This window comes from Talpa europaea, assembly GCF_964194135.1.
Source record: "Talpa europaea genome assembly, chromosome: 10".
Classification (NCBI taxonomy): Eukaryota; Metazoa; Chordata; class Mammalia; order Eulipotyphla; family Talpidae; genus Talpa; species Talpa europaea.
Genome location: NC_140077.1, coordinates 71,540,676 through 71,563,425, shown reverse-complemented (window position 1 = coordinate 71,563,425; position 22,750 = coordinate 71,540,676). Strand labels below are relative to the sequence as shown.

Below are 22,750 nucleotides of genomic sequence, written 5' to 3'. Positions count from 1 at the left end.
GATGAGATGTATTTGTGGCAACAGTTGTTTTCTTAGGTTGTGCTTAGAGGAGAGACTTGCCTGTAGCCAGCTAGTCTGCCATGTTGTGACTTCGCTCCCAATATTTTTTTTAATGCCTGAGAGAAGCATTGGTTCTATCTTCTTTCTGTTTATCTTATGTTCTGTAACATAGAGCTTGGGAGTCAGTCTTGAAGATTGGAATAGATCCAAATGCGTCTTTTATTAAAGACAATCTTGGTCCCAGTTGTAGGTATTCTCCTAGCCCCAACAGCTCAGCATTGGAGTCAAGAAAAACAGTTTAGGTATAAGTCCTGGGGTGCCTAAAGTGGGGCCAAGGCAAATGCTCTGAAAGGATTGTCTGGAAAGCATAACGTCAGGGGGGACAAATGTAGTCGGAGCCTCCTTACTGGCAATCACAATCTTTAATTAATTATTAATTAAACCACGTGTTTGTTAGCAAGTGTCAGCTTGTAGATATACTGGCTGAAATACAGAACTCAGAGGGAAAAAGACCTTAAACCTTAGCTCTTTGGATATCATCCCTTCCCTGGTACCATCAAACGCTCTTTTCTTCCCTTCTTCTTGGAACTCTTAAAATATAGGGATTATGAGCATTTGACAATTCTATCCTCCTATGTAGTACTTGCAAAAGACTAGTCTCCATTTACATCTTCCTCTTCCTCTTCCTCATCTTCCTTATTCTATAATTACTTCCACCAGGAAATAAGGGCTCTAGTCATGAGGCAGGAGGCACCAAATCTAGTTTTGACAATAGGGTATCTCACTGAATGCACTTCAGTAAACTTATTTACCTCTCAGGATCTCAATGTCTTCACCTATAAAAAGTGTGAGAATGTGCATTTTGCCCATGTTGTATGATCCCTAAGGCCTTAGAACTTCAAACAGTTTATTGTATCTCTCAACAGAAAATGGTGAGTGCCCCTGCTGGGAATTTCAGGTTACTATAAATACTATAAAAAATTTACTATAAATCAATGTGGTCTCTCTGCAGAGAGACCTGGATTCCAGTGAGTTTTTAAATATATATTGTCAATGAAGGAAACTAGGATGGAGCACTGGGGGATGAAGTATAGGCCTACAAAGATGCCGTGAGTAGCTCCGCTTACTAACATCATCTCCCCATAGACTCTGGTCTCCTCTTGGAGGTTCCTCTAATTTTCCCCCCACACCCTAGGTTCTGTCATTAGAATAAGCTTCAAGTGGAACTCCTTACACCACCTCAGCCCCAGTAGAAATAAGTTGGCCAGGCCAGGCTTGGAGGCCACTGAGAAGAGAGGAGCACATACTCTGAAGACAGGTCAGAAGAGCCGAGGTGTGATGTGAGTACAGGCAGGCGGGCCCGTTGGCTGAAGGCTTTATGATCAGTGTGATTCTGAAGGTGATTGTTGTAGACAGAAGGAGAGGGTGGCAGACACTGCCTAGGCTTCACTGGGGCTGTCATGGATTCTGGCAGCCATGTCGTTGGACTGGTGTAGGAAGGCAGTGTAGGTCATGTCAGCTTCCTCCTTGGATGACTAAGGGAGCAACACAAGAGGAGTCAGTATTTGGGGTATTGCTAAGTGGGTAGAAGTCAGAGGGAGAAGAAATACTGAGTGTCTTGAATTCCTAATTGTGACATAAGTGACCTAAGTCCGTGTTGACCTGCTCTTCTTATTCCAGCCCCTATGCCCACCAAAAACTAATTTTGAGAAATATTGAAGCATCTAAAATTATTTCCCTTTCTCTCACTACCTCCTTATGACACATGGAGTGGAACAACTTCTGTTTCCTGGGTCTTCCCCTGGAAGCTCCACCCACACAGCCCACAGGCAAGGTGGCAAAGGCTGGTATCAGCCATAGTGGTCTATATTTCTTTCTTTACCAAACCAGAGACATAGCCTTAGCCATACAAGACTAGAGGCGAAGTCTTGGCCCAGGGCTCATTCACTACCCTAGTTGTTCTAAATGCTGCTTCTCTGCTACAGTGGGGAGAGTAGATATGATGAAAGCACTGACATCTCAGGGTCAGGGAGGTATAAGGGAAGATAATATGTGATCCACAGGCAGGATTTGCCTCTGATAGGGTTTCAAGTCATGTAGCTGGTGTGGGGAGGGGCTTTCTAGTGACTATCAAATTGTCCACATGAACAAATGTCCTTCAGGTCAAAGGTTGGTCCTGTTCAAACTCTTAAGGGAGGTGAGGATGTAACCTGACATCCATGGATCCCACAGCCCACAAAAACCATCCACCCAATCATCGGCATTTGACATTTGCTCTTCCCACCCTGTGGCTGACTCTTCTGTGCCCTCCCTTTCCTCATCCTCCAGTCTCCTTACTTCCCACCTGTAATTTCAGGTCACCTTCTGCCTCAACCTTGGTCATATCAATGTAGTAAGGTATATCTCGCCCTCCAAAATTTCTCCTGAATGCTATTCTGACATCAACCCCAACTTTGAAGTTGGGGTTTCTTTCTAACTGAAGTATCATGCTAGATTTTCTGGTCATACAAGTGAGGCCTCCTTCTCCTTCCTTCCCCTTACCCTTTTTGCCTTCTTGGGTTCTTCAGTCTCCATGGTGTTCTCAGTGGTGGTGATGGTTTCTGTGTGAAGATGGAGTGTGGGAGACCTTGATTAGCTTTCATTAAACTCATATTCCCACCCCAGACACAGGGACAGGTATATCCTTACTATCCCCCAAAAGCTGGGCATTCTTTCGAGTGAGGGACATACCATCTTTTCTTCCAAGGGAAGTTTCCTGATTGTCTGGAAAAGCTCCCATGTTGTCATTGCCTCCAAAATCCCTGGAGTTCTCTAAATCGGACATGCTGATGTCGGTCCTGTAGCTTCTAATTGAAACTCGGTCTGTCCAGGAGAAAGAAAATTTGGTGCAGGGGTAGGGTTTGGGTTATGTGAGAACAGTAAGTCCTGCTCCTCTCTGAGGATCTGCTGAAGCCCTGCAGGCCAGCTGGAGGAAGACAGGGCTCTGTGCTCATCTCAGTTCTTTTTCATGAATAATCAAAACTTAACAATCCCTGCTCTTCAGTGGTCTTTGACCACTCAGTGCATTGTACCTTGTTTTGCCCTCACATTAGCCCTTTGAGGTTTTATGATCCTGGTCTTGAGCCACTAGGAGACTGAGCTATGAGTGGGGACACATCAAAGCCATGCAGTCCATTCTTAAACTAAGCCAGACATCCACATCTTTCAGCATCCTGTTCTCGTCTTCCTGGCCACCCTGCTACTGAACAGTGAGCCTGAGCAATTGGAGATAGCCTGCTGAAGATAGCATTTTGGTTGCCGCACATATGGTAAGTGTTGGGTGTGTGTGTGAGCTGACCCTTCCCCACATTGCTTTTCCAAACTCTCTGTGAGCCTATGAGAGAGAAAGGACTTGCAGACTCCCATAAGGACAGCTAAGCAGAACTGAGGAGAGGGGTAGGGTACAGCATTCTGTAGACTCACCAACATTTCTCCTGTGACGGGCTCTGGCCACTGCCAGTGCCACAGCCCCCAGTGCCAGCACCAAGGCCAGGGGCACCAGAGTGGAGACCAGCACAGTAGAGCTGCCACCTTGTCCTGCAGAGCTGGAAGAAGGATTAACTAGTCAGGCACTGAAAGGGAATCCTGAGGGTCTCAGGATGTTCTGGCAAGTTGGCTTCAGCTATTTCCTCCTCCAGATTGATCTACTCTTTCCTCCCGATCCTCTCCATGCCATAGTTACCTCTCTTCAGAAGCCTTTCCAGGCATGGTAAGTCCAACTTAGTGCTAAAGCACTGCTCTGGGACAGAAGTACAGAAAGCACCGCTGGGCCCTCTGAGCACAGGAGAAGCAGGATATGCCTCCACTTTTCCAGAGGGGAAAGGCTCTCCTGCTTGGGCCTGGTGGGCCAGTCTCACCCTCGGGATGTTTTCACAGTGGAGAGTCCTGAATCTCTGCTCACCTGCTGGTTTCGGGGGATGCTTTGCCCCCATCATCTGGACTTCCAGAATCCTTCACTGCTCTGTCCTCTGCAAAAAGGCTGGGATCCTGAATGAGGCTGGGATCCTGGTTGACTTTGTTCTCAATCTTCCTGACACTTGGCTCTCTCACCTCCTTATCAGGAGCAGCAATTACTTGGTTGACATCTTCAGACAATGGAGAAAGAAGAGTGGGGCTGTATGTCATTCTTTTTGTATGCTTTTACTTACTGTGGTTAGGGAGTCTGAGAAATAACACTTCATTACGAATCATAGAGTCAGAGTTAGAATCCCAAGCTGTCATGGTAGGATCCAGAATGACACTAGACATAGAGAAGTGATGATTTTCTCTAGTTTGATACTGATGATCTGTGCCCCCTCAATACAAATTCATTTTGATCCACAGTCTTTTAAGGACTGACCCATCATTTGACTGCAGAGAAACTTTTCCCATCTTTGAAACCCTGCCCAAAGTCTCCTGACTGCATACTGGGTGTGAGAGTGCTGCCCCCTAGCAGTGGCTCAGAGGTGGATATCTTCATGAGCCAGACTACCTGGACCCAGGTGGTCTAGAGGGATGAAATCATGCTCAGCGAAATAAGCCAAAAAGAAAAAGAAAAATACTGGATGGTCTCACTCATAGCAGGAATCTAGAAAACTTAAATAAGGGACCAGGAAAATGAATAACTATAAGAAAGTGAAAATCAAAATCAACAAAAAACTGTGAACCAGAGACACTTTTAGGGGGGCGGGGGCGGGAGGGGAGGGATTGGGGTCAGAATGGGGGGGCTGCAATTGTATGGGGAATATAAAAATAAAATTTATTATTTAAAAAAAAATACCCTCTTTACCATCTGGAGTTTTAAGAATGCAGAGTGGTGATTACTGGATTGCTAGAGCCTGAAACTCCCAAATTAGAACCCTCTGTCTCCTAATAGAAGAGGTTATTATTTGCAGTGCTGAAGCTGTCAAAACACCTACTTTATCCCTATCCAGGGCCAAAGTCAAGACATGAACTCACCAGAACTTAAACACCTGCATCTTAATCGCAGGAATAAGCACCTCAGTTACAGCCTCATGTGGCATTACATTGCTCAGTCACAGCCCGAGACTGGTGTGACACTGTATGAGAAATTCTGGTTGAGGAATTGGCTTAGCGGAGGAGATCATCATGGAATTGCACAACACATCTTAGGTACCTGTTGCATTTCAGGATGTTTGAAACCTTGATGCTCACTGGAGACAACTTTTCAAAGTGCTACGGCCCAACTATTACCCCTCACTAGCACCAGTGCCCCAGCCATCTGAACGGGTGCAAAGCCTTCAGCCAAAGAAATAACAGAAATAACAGTCTGTTATTTCTTTTAGGAAGAGCATCAAGTCAATTTATTGAAAACAGGAAACCCCTATAACAACAACAACAACAACAACAACAAAAAAAAAAACCCAAGAGACGGAAGAAAATATCACAAATGCTGAGGCAAAAAACCAACACAAAACCCTGAGAGAAATCTCAATCCAGAAGCAATGCAGTATGTGCTTATTTAAGAATTCAGGGTGGGCCTCCCTGGTGGCGCAGTGGTTGAGCGCTGGGTTGCGAAGCTGCCCACAGCCTCTGCAGCACCTGTTCGATCCCTGGCTGCTCCCTGGCCACCGGAGGAGGGTCCCACATGGCGCGCAGACCTCCCCTGCCGCCCGCTGCTCCCTCAGCAGTGTCCTTTCGTCCTTCTGCCTGCTCTGCTCCCCACTCTGGCTCTGGTGAATTCTCTCACCCTCCCATGCTTTTGACTGTATCCAGTGCTTGTATAAATAAATAAATAAAAATTAAAAAAAAAACTTAAAAAAAAAAAGAATTCAGGGTAATAGTAATATCCACACCGACTAAACTAAAGGCGTTGGATGATGAAAAACAGAACCTTATAAAGATCAAGAAATTGTGAGATTAGTGTAACAGTGAGAACTAGCTGTAACAAGTGATCCACGATTAACTACTGGAAATGAAAAGTATTATAGATAAATTATAAATATAATAGAGAACCTCAACAGCAGACAAATGTAAGAATGGAGAGACGAGTGAGCTTCAAAACACAGTGTCAGAGAACACACAAATACCACAATGAAAAGAAAAAAGAATTAAAAAATGAAAAGAGTGTCAGAGCTCTTGGGAAAATCCTAAAGAGAAATAACTTGAGAACCCTAGAAGAAGTGGAGAAAGAGAAAGGCATAGAATTTGTTTAAAAAAATAATTGCTGGGAACCATCACAAACTGGGAAATAGATCAGATGTTCTGATCCAAGAGGGCCAAAGAGATGTCAGTACACTCCAAGACACATTATATTAAATTGTTAAAGTTAACGACAAGGGCAGAATATTAAGAGCACCAAGAGAAAGAAGAGGAACACCTATCACTTGTCTGCAGATGTTTCAGTGGAAAACCTAGAGGCAAAAAGGAGGCATTTAAAAATTCAAAAAGAGGAGCAACATGGCGGCGAGGAGACGCTGCGAGTAAGATCTCCCATTAAAAAAAGTTAATAGGGAGGAAAAGCGGCAGGTCCCAGTGAGAACTGGGACACGGAAGATAAACGGACAACTCCAGCAAACTGCCCGAAGAAGAAAGTTGCCATAAAAGAGGACGAGAAGGGAGGGAAGCGCAGAACCCTGCTCCCCTCCCCCGCCCACAGAGGCGGCACTCTCCGACCGGCAGAGACGAGGGAAACAACAAACCAAAACGCCCAACAAGAAAAACGGATGCAGCAAGCGGGACTGTGAGTGGAAAGGAACTATTTCAGCCACCACACCCCGTGAACGGGAGCTGAGGCGAACCCTGCAGGATCCACCGCGGAGGTGAGCTCCACGCGCAATTAAAGAGAGCCCCGCCCCCCAGGAGGAGACCAGCACCAGCACACAGCCCCGGCCGCCGGTAAGCTTGCGCGAAAGCGGCGCTCGGATTGCAGCTGCCCAGGCCCCTGCGCCTGCGACCTAGGCTTGCGGGGAGACGGCGGAGGCCCTCCCTGAGTGAGCAGGAACAAGGCGCCCAGGCAGGGGAGCGGGACTCAAAAGGCGCCATTCCCGCGCCACTGATCTGGGCTACAGCCCGCGTCCTGGAACTGAGGGCTTTGGAACTGAGACCCGGGCGGAGGCCCTCCCTGAGTGAGCAGGAACAAGGCGCCCAGGCAGGGGAGCGGGATTCAAAAGGCGCCATTCCCGCGCCACTGATCTGGGCTACAGCCCGCGTCCTGGAACTGAGGGCTTTGGAACTGAGACCCGGGGCACGAAATTAGGGGCGTGGGTTCCCCACGACGGTGGGGCACAAGGCAGACACAGCACCCCAAAGCTGTTGAGGTGTACCCTACCATCCCCGCTCTGCTCCCTGTCCCACGGGGTGGAAAATCAGCTCCCCAAGGGCTCTAGGAGAGATCTCTGGCGCCACCTAGCGACTTGACCCCAGCACAGGCTACTGAAGGAGCTAGTGGCCAGCTGGGGAGTTAGCCCACACCGGGCCCCTTCTGAACAAGTAGTCTGAGCCCACAGGGAGAGCGAGCACCCACAGCCGGGGCAGACCAGGCGCGCAGAAGAGTGTGCCTGAGACCAGAAGCGCAGGGAGTGTGTCCCACATCACCATTTTAGAACAGGGACATTTCTTCAGTAAAAACTACCTGCAGAAGGCTTCCTCAGGAGCCAGAGGTGAGCGGGGGAAGTTCGCCCACGCCAGACCCCCTCTGGCCTGCAGTCCAAGCCCAGAGGGGAGCAGGAACCCACCGCCGGGGCAGACCAGGCGCACAGGGGAGTGTGTCCCCACATCGGCATTTTAGAACAGGGACCTTTCTCCAGTAAAGGCTGCTTGAAACTGACAGATGACTCCTGGAAGAACCAGAGGGGAACAGAGAAGCCCACCCAAGATGCCGGCAAGTCCCAACAACACAGTGTCCCAACGCATACGGCAAATTAGAAAACAGACAGTAGGGAGGAGAAGAACCACACGCAACCTAGCAACTCTCCAGAGAAAAAGCACACCACAAAAAGAAAGCCAGCCCCCAGATTGCAACGACAATAACTTGGAAGAATTTCTGAGCCTTCCAGAAAGAGAATTTAAAATTGCCGTGATTAAAAAACTGACAGAAGTCATAAAGGAAAACAATGATAAGGGAAAAATAATCAACGATCAGAAGAATGCAATTGAGTCCCTAGAGAGGGAAAACAATGGTCAGAAGAAAGAAATTGAGTCCCTAAAGAGGGAAGTAAAAGAAATGCAGGAGATCAAAGAATTAATGGAAGAACTAAAGAATTCTGGGAAAAGCAATGAAAGCAGAATAGATGAAATGGAAGAACGAATAAGTAATCTTGAAGACACAGAAATAAAAAGAACCAAAACAGAAAAGGAAAGAGAAGTACGAAGGAAAAAGAACGAAGAAAGACTTCGGGAACTATCTGACTCCATGAGGAAAGGAAATATAAGAGTTATAGGAATACCAGAAGGAGAGGAGAGAGATGTAGGAACAGAGAAAATATTCAAAGAGATAATTGAAGAGAACTTCCCAAATGCGAAGAAGGAGCTGAAAATTGATATACAAGAAGCAAGAAGAACACCAAACTTCCACGACGAAAGGAAAAATACAGCAAGACACATAATAGTAAAGCTCCCAAGAATCCAGGACAAGGAAAAAATAATGAAGCTGGCAAGAGGGAAGAAACAGATAACATTCAAAGGAAAACCAATCAGGCTGACATCAGACTTCTCCGAAGAAACACTACGGGCAAGGAGAGAGTGGAGGGACATAGTCAACAGACTCCAAGAAAACAGATGCCAACCAAGAATACTCTATCCCGCAAAGCTCTCCTTCCTCTTTGAAGAAAGAATATGGACCTTCCCAGACAAACAGAAACTCCGGAATTTCATTGCAACTAAACCCCCACTCCAAAAAATACTACAAGGAGTCCTAAAGCCAGAACCTCAGAGCGACGAATAACAATGAAAGAAGGCCAAAAAAAAAAAAAGTTATTAAAAGAATAAATAAATAAAATCAAAGGAAAGACAAACACAATGGCAAATACAGATGTTAACATATCAATATTAACTCTAAATGTAAATGGACTAAACTCTTCAATAAAAAGACACAGAGTTGCAGCCTGGATTAAGAAACAAAACCCAACCTTTTGCTGTCTCCAGGAAACACATTTAGCTACAAAAGATAAAAATAGGCTCAAAGTTAAAGGATGGAAAACAATCCTACAAGCAAATGGACCAAAAAAGAAAGCAGGAACAGCTATACTTATATCAGATAAAACAGATTTCAAACTCAAAAAGATAAAAAGAGACCCCAATGGTCACTACATTATGATCAAGGGGACAATACTTCAAGAAGAAATAACACTCATTAACATATACTCACCAAACGAAGGAGCACCAAAATATATCAGACAACTGTTGTCCTCTCTGAAAACAGACATCAGAGAAAACACATACGTAGTGGGAGACTTCAACACACCACTATCAACAATGGATAGATCAACAAGACAAAAAATAAGTAAAGAAACCAAAGCTCTAAATAAAGACCTAGAGCAATTGGGCTTAACAGACATCTATAGAACACTAAACCCCAAAAAAATGGAGTACACATTTTTCTCAAGCGCACACGGATCATTCTCCAGGATCGATCACATACTGGGGCACAAGACAAACATCAACAGATACACCAAGATTGAAATCATATCAACCATCTTTTCTGACCATGAAGGCATCAAACTAGAAATAAACCATAAAAAGAAGGCAAGGAACTTTCCTACCTCATGGAGATTAAAAACCACACTACTGGAAGACCATTGGACTAAGGAGGAGATCAAAGAAGAAATTAAAAAATTTTTTGAATTGAACGACAAGGAGGACACCAATATCCTAAATGTATGGGATGCAGCAAAAGCAGTAATAAGAGGAAAATATATAGCAATAGAAGCTCACATCAAGAAACAAGAAAGAACGCAAAGAAACAACCTCATCTCGAAGCTCAAAGATCTAGAAAAAGAACAACAAAAAAACCCCAAAACCAGTAGAAGAAAAGAAATAATAAAAACCAAAGCAGAAATAAATGAAATTGAAACTAAAAAAACAATCCAAAAGATCAATGAAACCAAGAGCTGGTTCTTTGAAAAAATCAATAAAATAGACAAACCCCTAGCCAGGCTCACAAAGGAAAAAAGGGAGAAAGCACAAATAAACAGGATCATCAATGAAAGAGGAGAAATCACAACGGACACAGCAGAAATCAAAAGAATAATCAGTAACTACTATGAACAGTTATATGGAAACAAGTTTAACAATCTAGAGGAGATGGACAAATTCCTACAACTCTACAATCACCCAAAGCTAGATAAAGAAGAAATAGAACACCTAAACAGACCAATTACAATTAGCGAAATTGAAATGGTAATCAAAAACCTCCCCAAAAACAAAAGCCCAGGACCTGATGGATTTACAAATGAATTCTACCAAACATTCAGAGACGAATTAGTGCCTATCCTTCACAAACTCTTCCAAAAAATTGAGAAGGAAGGGACAATACCAAACACGTTCTATGAAGCCAACATTACACTAATACCAAAACCGAACAAGGACAACACAAAAAAGGAAAACTACAGGCCAATCTCCCTAATGAACACTGATGCAAAAATCCTGAATAAAATTTTAGCTTTCAGAATCCAACAATGTATCCATAAGATAATTCACCACGACCAAGTTGGATTCATTCCAGGGGCACAAGGATGGTTTAACATCCGAAAATCAATCAACGTTATCCAACACATCAACAAAAAGAAATATAAAAACCATATGATAATATCAATAGATGCTGAGAAAGCTTTCGACAAAGTGCAACACCCATTCATGATAAAAGCCCTTGAAATTCTTGGGATACAAGGAACATACCTCAACATCATAAAGGCCATCTATGACAAGCCAACAGCCAGTATCATTCTCAATGGTGAAAAGCTGAAAGCAATTCCATTAAGATCTGGAACAAGACAAGGATGTCCACTCTCACCATTGCTTTTCAATATAATACTGGAAGTCCTAGCCAGGGCAATAAGACAAGAGAAAGACATCCAAGGAATCCAAATAGGAAAAGAAGAAGTCAAACTATCACTATTTGCAGACGATATGATATTATACATAGAGAACCCCAAAAACTCCACAGAAAAGCTAATTCAACTCATCAATCAGTTCAGTAAAGTGGCAGGATACAAAATCAACACGCAAAAGTCAGTAGCCTTCCTATACACAAACAATAAATCTGAAGAAGAAGAAATCAAAAAGACCATCCCTTTTGTTATTGAAACAAAAAAAATCAAATATTTGGGAATAAATCTAACAAAAGAGGTAAAGGACCTATACAAAGAAAACTATAAAACACTGTTAAAAGAAATAGAAGAAGACACAAAGAAATGGAAAGACATCCCCTGCTCATGGATTGGAAGAATAAACATTATTAAAATGGCCATCCTTCCAAAAGCAATATACAGATTCAATGCTATTCCAATCAAAATTTCAATGTCATTCTTCAAAGAAATAGAACAATTATTGATGAAATTCATATGGAATCACAAAAAACCCCGAATAGCCAAAGCTCTCCTGAAAAAAAAAGAAGGGAATGGAGGCATCAGACTCCCAGACTTCAAACTATACTACAAAGCCATAATCATCAAAACCGCATGGTATTGGAACAAGAACAGACATACAGACCAATGGAATCGAATAGAAAATCCAGAAATAAACCCACAGGTTTATGGTCAACTAATCTTTGACAAAGGAGCAAAGACTATGCATTGGAGCAAAGAAAGTTTGTTCAATAAATGGTGCTGGGAAAACTGGGTCGCTACATGCAAAAGAATGAAGCTTGACCACCACCTCACACCATACACAAAAATCAACTCAAAATGGATTAAAGAACTAGACATAAGACCTGAAACCATAAAATATATAGAAGGAAATATAGGCGAAACACTACGTGATTTGCACATCAAAGACATCTTTACAGACACATCACCCAAAGCAGTGATAGTGAAGGCAAAGATAAACAGCTGGGACTATATCAAATTAAAGAGCTTTTGCACAGCAAAAGAGACAATAACAAAAACAAAGAGAAACCCCACCAACTGGGAGAACATTTTTGCACCCAACACTAATGATAAAGGACTGATCACAAAAATCTGCAAAGAGCTGATGAGTCTCAACAACAACAAAGAAAATAATCCAGTCAAAAAATGGGCAGAAGAGCTTAAAAGAAACTTCTCTGAAGAGGAAATGCAAATGGCCAACAGGCATATGAAAAAATGTTCAACATCACTTGTCATCAGGGAAATGCAAATCAAAACTACCATGAGATACCATCTTACACCAGTGAGAATGGCACATATTAAAAAAACTAGCAACAACAAATGTTGGCGAGGGTGTGGAGAAAAAGGAACTCTTCTGCACTGTTGGTGGGAGTGCAAACTGGTCCAACCACTGTGGAAAGCTGTGTGGAGATTTCTGGACCTACTAAACATAGAGCTTCCATATGACCCAGCAATTCCACTCCTAGGTATTTACCCAAAGGACACAGAAACATCAATTCCAAAGAACACCTGCATCCCTATGTTTATAGCAGCACTGTTTACAATAGCTAAGCTTTGGAAACAACCCAAATGCCCAAAAATAGATGACTGGATCAAGAAGATGTGGTACATATATACCATGGAATATTACTCAGCATTCAAAAAAGATAAACACATGCAATTTGCTGCAACATGGATGGCGCTGGAAGGGATCATGCTCAGCGAAATAAGCCAAAAAGAAAAAGAAAAATACCGGATGGTCTCACTCATAGCAGGAATCTAGAAAACTTAAATAAGGGACCAGGAAAATGAATAACTATAAGAAAGTGAAAATCAAAATCAACAAAAAACTATGAACCAGAGACACTTTTAGGGGGGCGGGGGCGGGAGGGGAGGGATTGGGGTCAGAATGGGGGGCTGCAATTGTATGGGGAATATAACAATAAAATTTATAAAAAAAAAAAAAAAAAAAAAAAGATAAACACATGCAGTTTGCAGCAACATGGGTGGAGCTAGAAGGGATCATGCTCAGCGAAATAAGTCAGAAAGAAAAAGAAAAATACCGGATGGTCTCACTCATAGCAGGAATTTAGAAAACTTAAATAAGAGACCAGGAAAAAGACTTTATCAATACAAAGTAAAAATCAAAATCAACAAGCAACTATAAACCAGAGACACACTACTGGGGGTGGTGGGGGGAGGGAGGGGCGGGGAGAGGAAGGACTAGAGTTAAAATAAGGGGGGGGGTTTGCAATTGTATGGGGAATATAACTATAATGAAAATGCATACATTGTGCAAAGATGAAAAATGACATAAGAATTTTATAAAATAAAATATTAAAAAAACTAAAAAAAAAAAATAAAAATTCAAAAAGAATCCTAATGTGACCACATTTAAAATAATAAATTGCTATTTAAAAATTTAAGACACTTAAAAAAAGATTTCCAGCCCAGAATACTCTTTATTATGCAATATTATCATTCAAAGCAGAAGGAAGGGTGAGAGTTTCACTGAGAGACAAATGTTAAGATAATGGATCAACACCAAGCTGGATATAAAGGAAGCATTAAAGGGGATATTTTGAAGTAAATATGAAAGTGACAGCTATCTAAATTAATGGAGGGGATGGACAGTACAAGTGTAATTCATCAGAAGGAGTTTGAGACCAGACTGTCTAAATGGGTCACAAAAACAGTCCATCATGTATTAGCCTTAGCAACATTTCAAACAAAATGTAAAATGATGGAAATGGTACCTCAACGAAACATAAAAGGAAGAAGTCATAAAATAAAAAGACAGAGACAAACTTAAAAAGTTAAAACTAGTAGAAAAACAGTAACTTAAATGTAACTGAATTCATCAATTAAATGTTATGGAGTGACTAAGTGGAAGTTCAACATTCTGCTGTTTTCAGGAAACCCATTTTACCAACAAAGACAAGCACAGATGATAGTTAAAGCATGTGCAATAATCCTACAAGCAAATGCTAATACAAAAAAGTCAGGAACAACTATCCTTATATTGGATAAAATAGATTCAATTGGAAAAAAAGGTAATAAATTATAGAGATGGACATTTCATTATGATTAAGGACCTAGTAAAACAAGAAATAACATGTACACCAAATATTAGAGGACCTTTAAAGTCCCAGGTGATTATTAATAGACTTGAAGTGAAATATTGGCACTAACAAAATAATACTAGGGAATTTCAACACTCAATTTCAGTTGTAAATTTCAACTTACAACTGTGAGCACATCAACAAGTCAGAATAATAATAAAAGGGCCTCCCTTGTGGTGCAAGGAGTTACGACACAACCTATGAATCTACCCGCAGCCACTGTAGCACGAGTTCGATCCCCGGCCAGGGAGCAACCCACATGGCGCAGCAGAACTCTCCTGTCTCGCCTACTGTTCCCCTTAGCAGTGTATGTCAATCAGTCTGCCTTTTCTGTTTTCCACTCTGTCTCTGGTGAATCCTCTTGCCACCCACACTCTGGCCTGTACCCCAGTTCTTGTATACATAAATAAATAAATCTTAAAAAAATAGTAAAAATGCCTTAAGGAGCAACTAGATCAATAGACACCTACAGAACATTCTACCCCCAACTGCTGCATGTTTATTTTTTCAAGTGCATGTGGAAAAGTTTCAAGAATAGACTATATGCTGGGACACAAGTCAATTGTCAATAAAACTACTAAGATTGAAATGGTACCAAATACTCTTTCTGACAATAATGCCATAAAGCTATAAATAAACTAAAAAAAAAAAAGAGAGAGAGGAAAAACACTAAATACATGGAGACTAAGGAACATGCCGCTTGACAGCTATTAGATAAAAGAGGATATTAAAGCAGAAATTAAGAAAAAACACCTTGAAACTAATGAAAATGAAGATACAAGTTATTAGAACTTACAGGATGGAGCAAAAATAATTTTAAGAGGGGAGATAATTATAATACAGAACATTGAAAATTTCCAAATAAACAACTTAATATTAAGCAATTTGAAAAAGAACAAACAAGTCCAAAAGTCATTAGAAGAAAAGACATAATAAAAATAAGAGCAGAAATAAATGAAACAGAAGTCAAAAGATTGATAAAATTAAAGTTGGTTCTCCAAGAAGATAAATAAAACTGATAAACATCTAGCTAGGCTAAGAAAGAAAAGAGGAGGAAAATTATTAATAAACAGAATTAGAAATGAAAGAGGGGAAATTACCACAGAAATACAAAGGATCACAAGTGATTACTATGACCAAATAACTATATGGCAATAAATTCAATAACCTGAATAAGTCAACAGATTTCTAGAACAATATAGTTTACCAAGACTAAATCAGGAAGAAACACTAGTGGAATATGCTAAGTAAAATAAGCCAGAAGGAGAAAGATAAATACTGGATTGTGTCACTCATATGTGGAATATAAAGAAATCAAACAAAGGATCAAATGAAGACAAATTTTATAACCAATCCTTGAAAACTGACCATAGATCTGAGACATCCAATAGGGGAAGGGAGATAGGAAGGATGAGGGTGTAGGAGGGGAGGGAGGTACAATGGGCCATGGTGGGCTTCTTATGGGTGCTTTGTTTGTGGGAAAGCTATGATGGCCACACATGAGGGGAGAAATCCTACCTTTTCAAAATATTTACAAAGATGTAAACCAAGGTGCATCATTAAGTTAAAAAAAGGCAAAAATTGACCCCCCCCAATCCTTTGTGGAATACAATAGCCCAACAAGTAATACTATACAGCTCTAAAGAAAGATGAAATGGTACCATTTACTGCAAAATGGGAAGAGTCTGAGGGAATTATGTGTAGTAAAGCAAGTCAGAATGACAAAGTCAAATATCACATGCTTATATGGTGTGTGTTCTGACAAAGCAAAATATGTATATAAACTAGTGGGCACTAATAAAGGATATGAGGGCCCGAGGTTAAGACAGAGGAGGGGAGGGAGCGATGGTCAAGGGATGTAAGGGATGAGGGCAGGAAAAGCACTCTCATTAGGGATGAGACATTTCATGTGATATTAAAAAAAAGGGTTTACATTGAAACTTGCAAGAAGAGGTTGCCTTAATTTTCTTAGCAGACCTGTAAATGAAGGAGTCTGGCCCCCTTTGAGAGCAGGCATATTGCATTTGACAGGGTATTGCATGTGATAGTGACTTTGAACCTTATATATAAAGGGATTCAAAATGGACTGAAGGGGCAACTATGGGACTTGTCTTAAAGTTGAGGTTAAACAGCAAAGCTATGATTTTCTCTTGGTTTATGGTTATTTCAGGTGCCCTTTTGGAGTGTTCAAGGAGAACTATGTGGGGCTACATTTCCCTTGCCCCGAATCTCTTATAGCCACCCCTGATGGACTGTTGGGCAGGCACCTTCCTCTTAGGTTTTGGGGGTATAGGTCTTACCCTCGAAGACTCACCTTTAACCCTCTTATTGACAGTTACATGGACCGCCACGGTCTCTTTGTATTGGGGGCCATCCTTCACCCCGCACCAGTACCAGCCCTCATCATCCTTAGTGACTGGGTTCAGGATCAGGCTTATGAGCTGGCTGTTCTGGCCGCAGTTCGCAAAGGCCTGGCTGGGGCCTTCATCTTGGCTGGGCAGGGTCCTGCAACCTTTGTCCGTCCACTTGCACCAGTATTTTTCAGAGGAGTAGAATCGGCATGATACATTGCAGGGGAGCTTGAGAGATTCTCCCTCCCAAGCAGTGACATCCTTAGGTACTTTGAGGTTTGGTTCTCCTGCAGTTGAGTAAAGGGAGAAATGGGCACAGAGTTGGCACTGGCGATGCTGCAGGGGAGTGACTGTGGTGGGAAAGTTTGTCCAGGTTTGTAAATGAAAACATTACACTAAACACATAGGAAATGTAATTATGTGCCCAGGTGGTAACTGTTACTCATGAACACCAGGAACCAACCCAGTATATGACAGCACAATAGAACCTTGCACCTTGACTTCGGGCTGCATTCTGTTTCTCTCTTCTAGGCTCAAACAAAGAGCTGCCCGCTACTCAGTAGTGTTGCTGGAACACTGTAAACAGCAGGTGCTCCCTGTGGAGGTTGGAAAAGTGGGTGTATGCAGGGAAGGGTGCTTGTTACAGGAGAAACTTAATCGCTCAACAGTGGTCTTGCTCCTCAGGTCCAAGGTTTGTCCCATCAGCATGAAGTTTGGTGAGAAAGGAGGAAAGGGGTGAAGTTACTGATGACTGAGGGATCCTCCCTTCCCTTTTGCCCAGATCCACTCTTACCGTCCACAACCTGCAGCTCCACTGTCCAGCCATCATTGCCACTGGTCAGACACCAGTAGATGCCAGCGTCCTGGGCAGTGAGCTGGTTGAGTATGACGGTGTAGGTTCCATTGCCTGGCTCTTCATACAGTGCGAGCCTTCCCTTGTAGTTCTCACGCTGTTCCGGAACCACTCCCGCGCTGCTCTGCACCAACAGTGGGCAGCTGCCACTTTGAGTATTTTCCCAGCGGCACCAGTACTTCAGGCTGTCTCTTTCCTTAGGGTTGTAGGGGCAGCGCACAGACACAGAGCCTCCTTTCACTCCTTTCACCACAGAGGGTCTAGCGGGAATTGACGTCTCTGGAAGTACAGAGATGGGATGGAAGAATAGTAATATAATCCGAGCAACCTCTTCTCCACAGCCTCAGCTAGGGTGGGGAGTATGGTTCAGATGAATCATCTCACCCTCAGAAAATGAAAAAGACTGCTGGTGTCACAGAGCCTGCCGTGGGAGTCACACAACTCCACAGACCTCACCACTTGCTGGGCTTCACGCTCCCTTCCCCTTCTTTACCCTGAGCAGAGAATGGACGGGATTTAAGGACAGACTACTTAATTTGGCTTCTTTTAAATCTCCCTCTAAGTTTTTGCCTGTTTATTACCTTTACCACAAAAATCTACTGATAGATTTTCTCTAAGTTAAGAAAATTTATTTGAAATGGTACAAAATAAAATATAAACCATATAACACAGATAAGTGTAACTGGCAGACTCTGAGGGCATCTCGAAGGCTGGCCATTCTCCAAGAGGCTAAAGCTGCCATCTGTGAGCGCCTCCCCGCCCTGATGCTGAGGGGGTGGGGAAGACTCACAGCTAGATACAGAAATGATGCCCAAGAGAGGCCAGCGCTTGGATGGCAAGTACGGGTGTTTCTCGTGAGGGAAGGAAATGCGCTTCCATGTGAAAAGAAGCCAACCGTGTTAGTGACCCTAAAGGCAGAGCCAAGAAGAGTAGTCTAGATCAGGTGAATACCCAGTGACTCTAAGAGATTTGGAGTAGAAAATTTAGAGGCTGGTGCATTACTTCCTGGGAAAGCTTTGAGACTGAGATTTTCCAGTTTGTCTCCCATCTGATTATGAGCAAAGAGATTAGGGCCAGTCACTCCCTGGCAGCCCTGCCGTGACCCCTGAAACCCAGACAATCTGTAAGCTTGCCCTAGTCAGGAACTTCACGCTCCTCATCCTTATTAAACAGAGGCAGCCATCAAAAGGCCTTTGATAAAACAGAAGAATTAAGTGCTAACATAAGGCAGGGCTGTGTTTTCTAGTTCTCCTGTGTAGCTGCCCACAGAGCAGCCAGCTCAGGGTTTACCAGTGTGTAGATACTGTTGGCTGCTTGAAGAATAGCAAGGCCTACTGAATAGGTCCACAGAGTGTTCCATCCCTTCCCCTCAGGGCTCACCTTCATTGACGAAGAGATGCCAAGCCTGACTGGATGCGCCTTCCTGCAGCTCCCCAGAGCCATGGGCACCACACAGGTAGTGGCCCGTGTCCTCCTTCCGCAGGCCGACCATCAGCACGCTGAATGAGCTGCTGCTCTGGGGAGTGAGCAGGATCCTGCCCTCAAAGGCTGGGTCCTTCGTACCCAGGGTGTTGATGACCACATTACACTGCTTCGTTTTATTCATTCGGCACAGAAATTTGGCCTCGTTGTCCACATTGGAGCCCAGGGCACAGTTAAAGGTCACCGAGCCCCTCAGGTCTGCATAAGCGAGCTGAGGCCCAGGTGTCAGCACTTGGAGGTCAACTTCTTTCCCACCATTGGGACCTTGGAAATCATCTCCAGCCAAGCACATGTATGTCCCGGCATCACTGGGCCGGACTTGTTTGATGATGAGAGTAAACTTCAATTCACTGGTACCGTAATATTGAAGCTTTAGTCTACCTTCAAATGCAGGATCTATATTATATTCATCTTCAGAGTCAGCTATTAAAACGTAGTCTTTGTTGTTTGATTTCCAGTACACGGACTTCTTACTTGAAGCATGCTCACTCTTGAAGGGGCAGTCAACAGTCAGTGTGTCACCCATGTCCAATGTGTAGATTTCGATTCCACCTGAGATCTTGTGACCTGCAGGATTAGGGGTGGCATACAGGACAGATCAGTGTTTCCATTGAGGATATGTGTGTGCTCATCACCTGCAATACTGTCAGAATGTGGCTTCCAAGGTCCTGTTTCATGCTTTTTCGTGCCCTCTCTCAGCTGGCACTAATCTCTCCCTCCTCTTGCTCTCCTGACACTTAACACCTATATCAGTCACTACCTCCGATCTTGTATGTAGTTAATTATGCTCCCCAAGACTCCCCAAGTCTCTCGAGGGCAATGCTTTATTGGGATTTGACTTCCCTGCAGTGTCTAGCACAATGCCTCTACCTAGTGGGTGCTCAAACTAACATGGGTTGAAATAGCACATCGGATGTGAGTACAGGAAGGTAGTTTTTAGTGTATTACAACAAAGTTTCTAAAATTTTTGACAGTCTGAATATGGAATGAGATGCCATGCAAAGTAGTGTGTTTCTCCCTTTTAAAGTGTTTAATCAGAGGCTGTATGACCGTCATCCCCAGCATTCCACTGGATGTCCTGCAGATGATAAGTCCTAGCTCTCTCAGGATCCTAATGTTCTGCAATTTTGTGAATCTCTATCACCACCTGAATGAACTCTTTATTCAGCCCACAGATAACAGGCATATTCCAAAAGAACAACATACATTTTTGGGACACTTTCTAAATTTCCCTTTGTCTTTAAATTACCCTTGATTATCTAAAATGTCCTTGTTGTTGAATGTTATCAGAAAGATATTTCCTATTTTCCTCTTTCCTAAATTATAACATACTTGTCTGGTGGCCCATCTCTGCAGAGCCACGGCCTTTGGACAAGAACTGATAATTTAATTAATGCTATGAGTGTTGATTGACTAATGGATCATGTGTTTAAAAAATTGCATTTTGAAGGCAGTCTTCTGGTGACTTAAGGCCTTGATATAAAGGGTAAACTAATGGTAGGGATTTGAGGATCCAGGATCCCTATAAATCTCTCTGTTAATTTTTATTTTTTTCCTCCCTCAGCTCATGAACCTCCTACCTCACCTGCAACAAACACACTAAGAGAAATTGTCTTTCTGATGCTCTTTAAACCAGGATGTGGCCTTAGTAAAGCCCTAGAATGTCATACAGGGCCTGAAGACATAGAAAAGTCTGCCTGCTGCCCCTGAACAGTCCTTCCTGTCTTGTTCTCATGTCCTGTTGCCACGAGCCCTAGCCTCCAGTGGGAAGGAGGCCCATAGCCCTACCTACTCCATGTCAGGAAATCTTCCCCTCTCCGGAATTTCTACCTCAAGCCCTTTTGTTGCACCTGAGACGATTCCCTCTCACTTTTTCACAGAGACCCCAGGAGGCTGGATCCTTACCTTGGAAGACATTCAGGGCTACATCAAAGGATAGCCCTCGGGTATTAATGCCCAGACCACACTTGTATTTCCCAGTGTCATTTGTCGTGAGTTTGGCAATGTTCACCACAAATGTGTTGGTCTCTGGGAAGTTGATGATGCTGCTTCTGTCCTGATAGTCCTTGGAGATGTAGCTGTCAGAGGAGATTTTGGTTGTGCAGGTGCCTTGAGCTCCCTGCCGACACCAGTACTTCCGGGTATGACGATTGACAGACGTGTCCGGGTAGAAGCATGTGATGTCTGCTGAGTGACCTTCTATTTTTCTTATCTCTTGGGGGCCAAATATGGGACTCTTCGTGGAGACCACTATGGGGACAAAAGACAGACTTTCTGAGGCTCTGGGAGGGGAAACCTGCTGAGAGGATCCAGACAGCCTACTTTGAGGAGATGAAATTTTCCACCTAACACATTACTATTGTGGGTTATTTGTCAAGTAGGACAGCTAGATAATTGATGCAGTTGGGTAAAATGATTGATTAATAAATATTAAATTCTAATTATAATTCATGAATGAGACAGTTAAGGACATTGGTGAATAATATCGAATGGTATTCCTTGTTTATCAAATTTTTGTAGGGTATACACTTTTGCATTATAATCTGTTATTTTCTAAACACACTATATTGATTATTTTCTTTTCTTCTAGAAGACAAATATTGAGATCCAGAAGGATAAGTCATTCCCCCAAACTCCATAGCAACTCATAGACATGTTTAGTTCAAGGTCAAGGTCTTTTTTTAATTCCCAGTGAAGACCTTTTATTAGACCCCTAGCCTTGAAATGAAGAAATCACTGTTCTTGTTCCAATCTATTTTCAGACATTACCTTTCCCTGTTGTCTGACTCCTTGGGCAAGTGCAAGTTTTGAAAGGTGCATCCTCTGTGAGGGGAGGGGCTGATTTCCATATCCCCAGGGAATTGTATCCTGGAGGGGGAAGGGCTGGGACCTGGCAGACCTACCTGGGAAGACAGCCAGCAGGCAGGTGAGGAAGAAGAGCATCATCACTTGGGGCTCCCGAGGGGCTGTGCCCCTTAGGTCAACTTGCATGGGGTGCTGAAACATAAGAAGCACGATTTGATGAAGCGCGTGTGCCTCCCAAGACTAGCTGACCTCAGAATTCCTGTGTCACCTGTTTGGCTTTCTATCTCCAGCAACGGACATAGCCTTTAAATGAATAAATGGCTCCATATTTCCCATTACAGCTCAAGGACCTATCACCCATGGTGCTTGTGGTTCTGTAGTATCTATAAAGGGATTTTTTTTTTTTCAACTAAGCTGCAAGTTTCTTTGTGATGGGAACACATTTGTTCTGAATCCCTGTCAGGGAGACACAGTCCTGGGAAAGGTCCTTAATATCTCAGGAACTGGTCACTGGACCACTCTACCAACAAGTTGCTCCGTCTCTGTTTCAGCTGACCCTCTCCATCCCTGGGAGGCAAAGAGGGCTAGCATATTTTATGGGGTGTTTGTATGAGTTAACTAAGACTCACAGAGGGGGCCTAGTAAGGAGTACAGTTTAAATGTAATGATGATGGTTATAACCACTATCTTTTCTTTTTCCAGGCGCTGGATTAAAAAGTATACAGGTATTATTTCATATAAACTTGATATCAGCCCCATGAAGTGGGTTTTTAATCCATATTTTACATAGGAAGAAATGAAAGTGAAAAGCTTAAGTCCTTTCCTCATGGTCATGAAATTAAGCGTGTGGGTGAGTGGGGTATAGGTGAGGTAGGTGGACAAGACTTGAACCCAGCTTTGTCTGATTCTGGAGTCCAAACCTTGCTCACTGCACTGTGTATTGCATCTCAAATACAGCCAATACAGCTCTTATGCTGATTCCTCTTGTTTGCAGAGCCCCCAGAGCTTCTCAGTGCATTGTCACTTATTTACACTGTGGCACTGGAGTTTCATAACTTCCCTTTAAAAAGATAAAAATGATAACTATTTTATGGA

General features: G+C 42.9%; 1 protein-coding gene across 1 annotated transcript; it reads right to left on the bottom strand.

Moving 5' to 3' along the window:
• Nucleotides 1-1,439: 1,439 nt before the first annotated feature.
• Nucleotides 1,440-21,796, bottom strand: PIGR (polymeric immunoglobulin receptor; the record flags this gene model as incomplete). Its single annotated transcript, XM_084245518.1, has 10 exons — nt 1,440-1,535; nt 2,542-2,600; nt 2,731-2,862; nt 3,463-3,600; nt 3,966-4,124; nt 16,479-16,865; nt 17,222-17,647; nt 18,749-19,340; nt 20,721-21,100; nt 21,754-21,796. The coding sequence occupies 10 exons, from the start codon at nt 21,794-21,796 to the stop codon at nt 1,440-1,442; spliced, it is 2,412 nt and encodes an 803-aa protein (XP_084101644.1).
• Nucleotides 21,797-22,750: the final 954 nt, after the last annotated feature.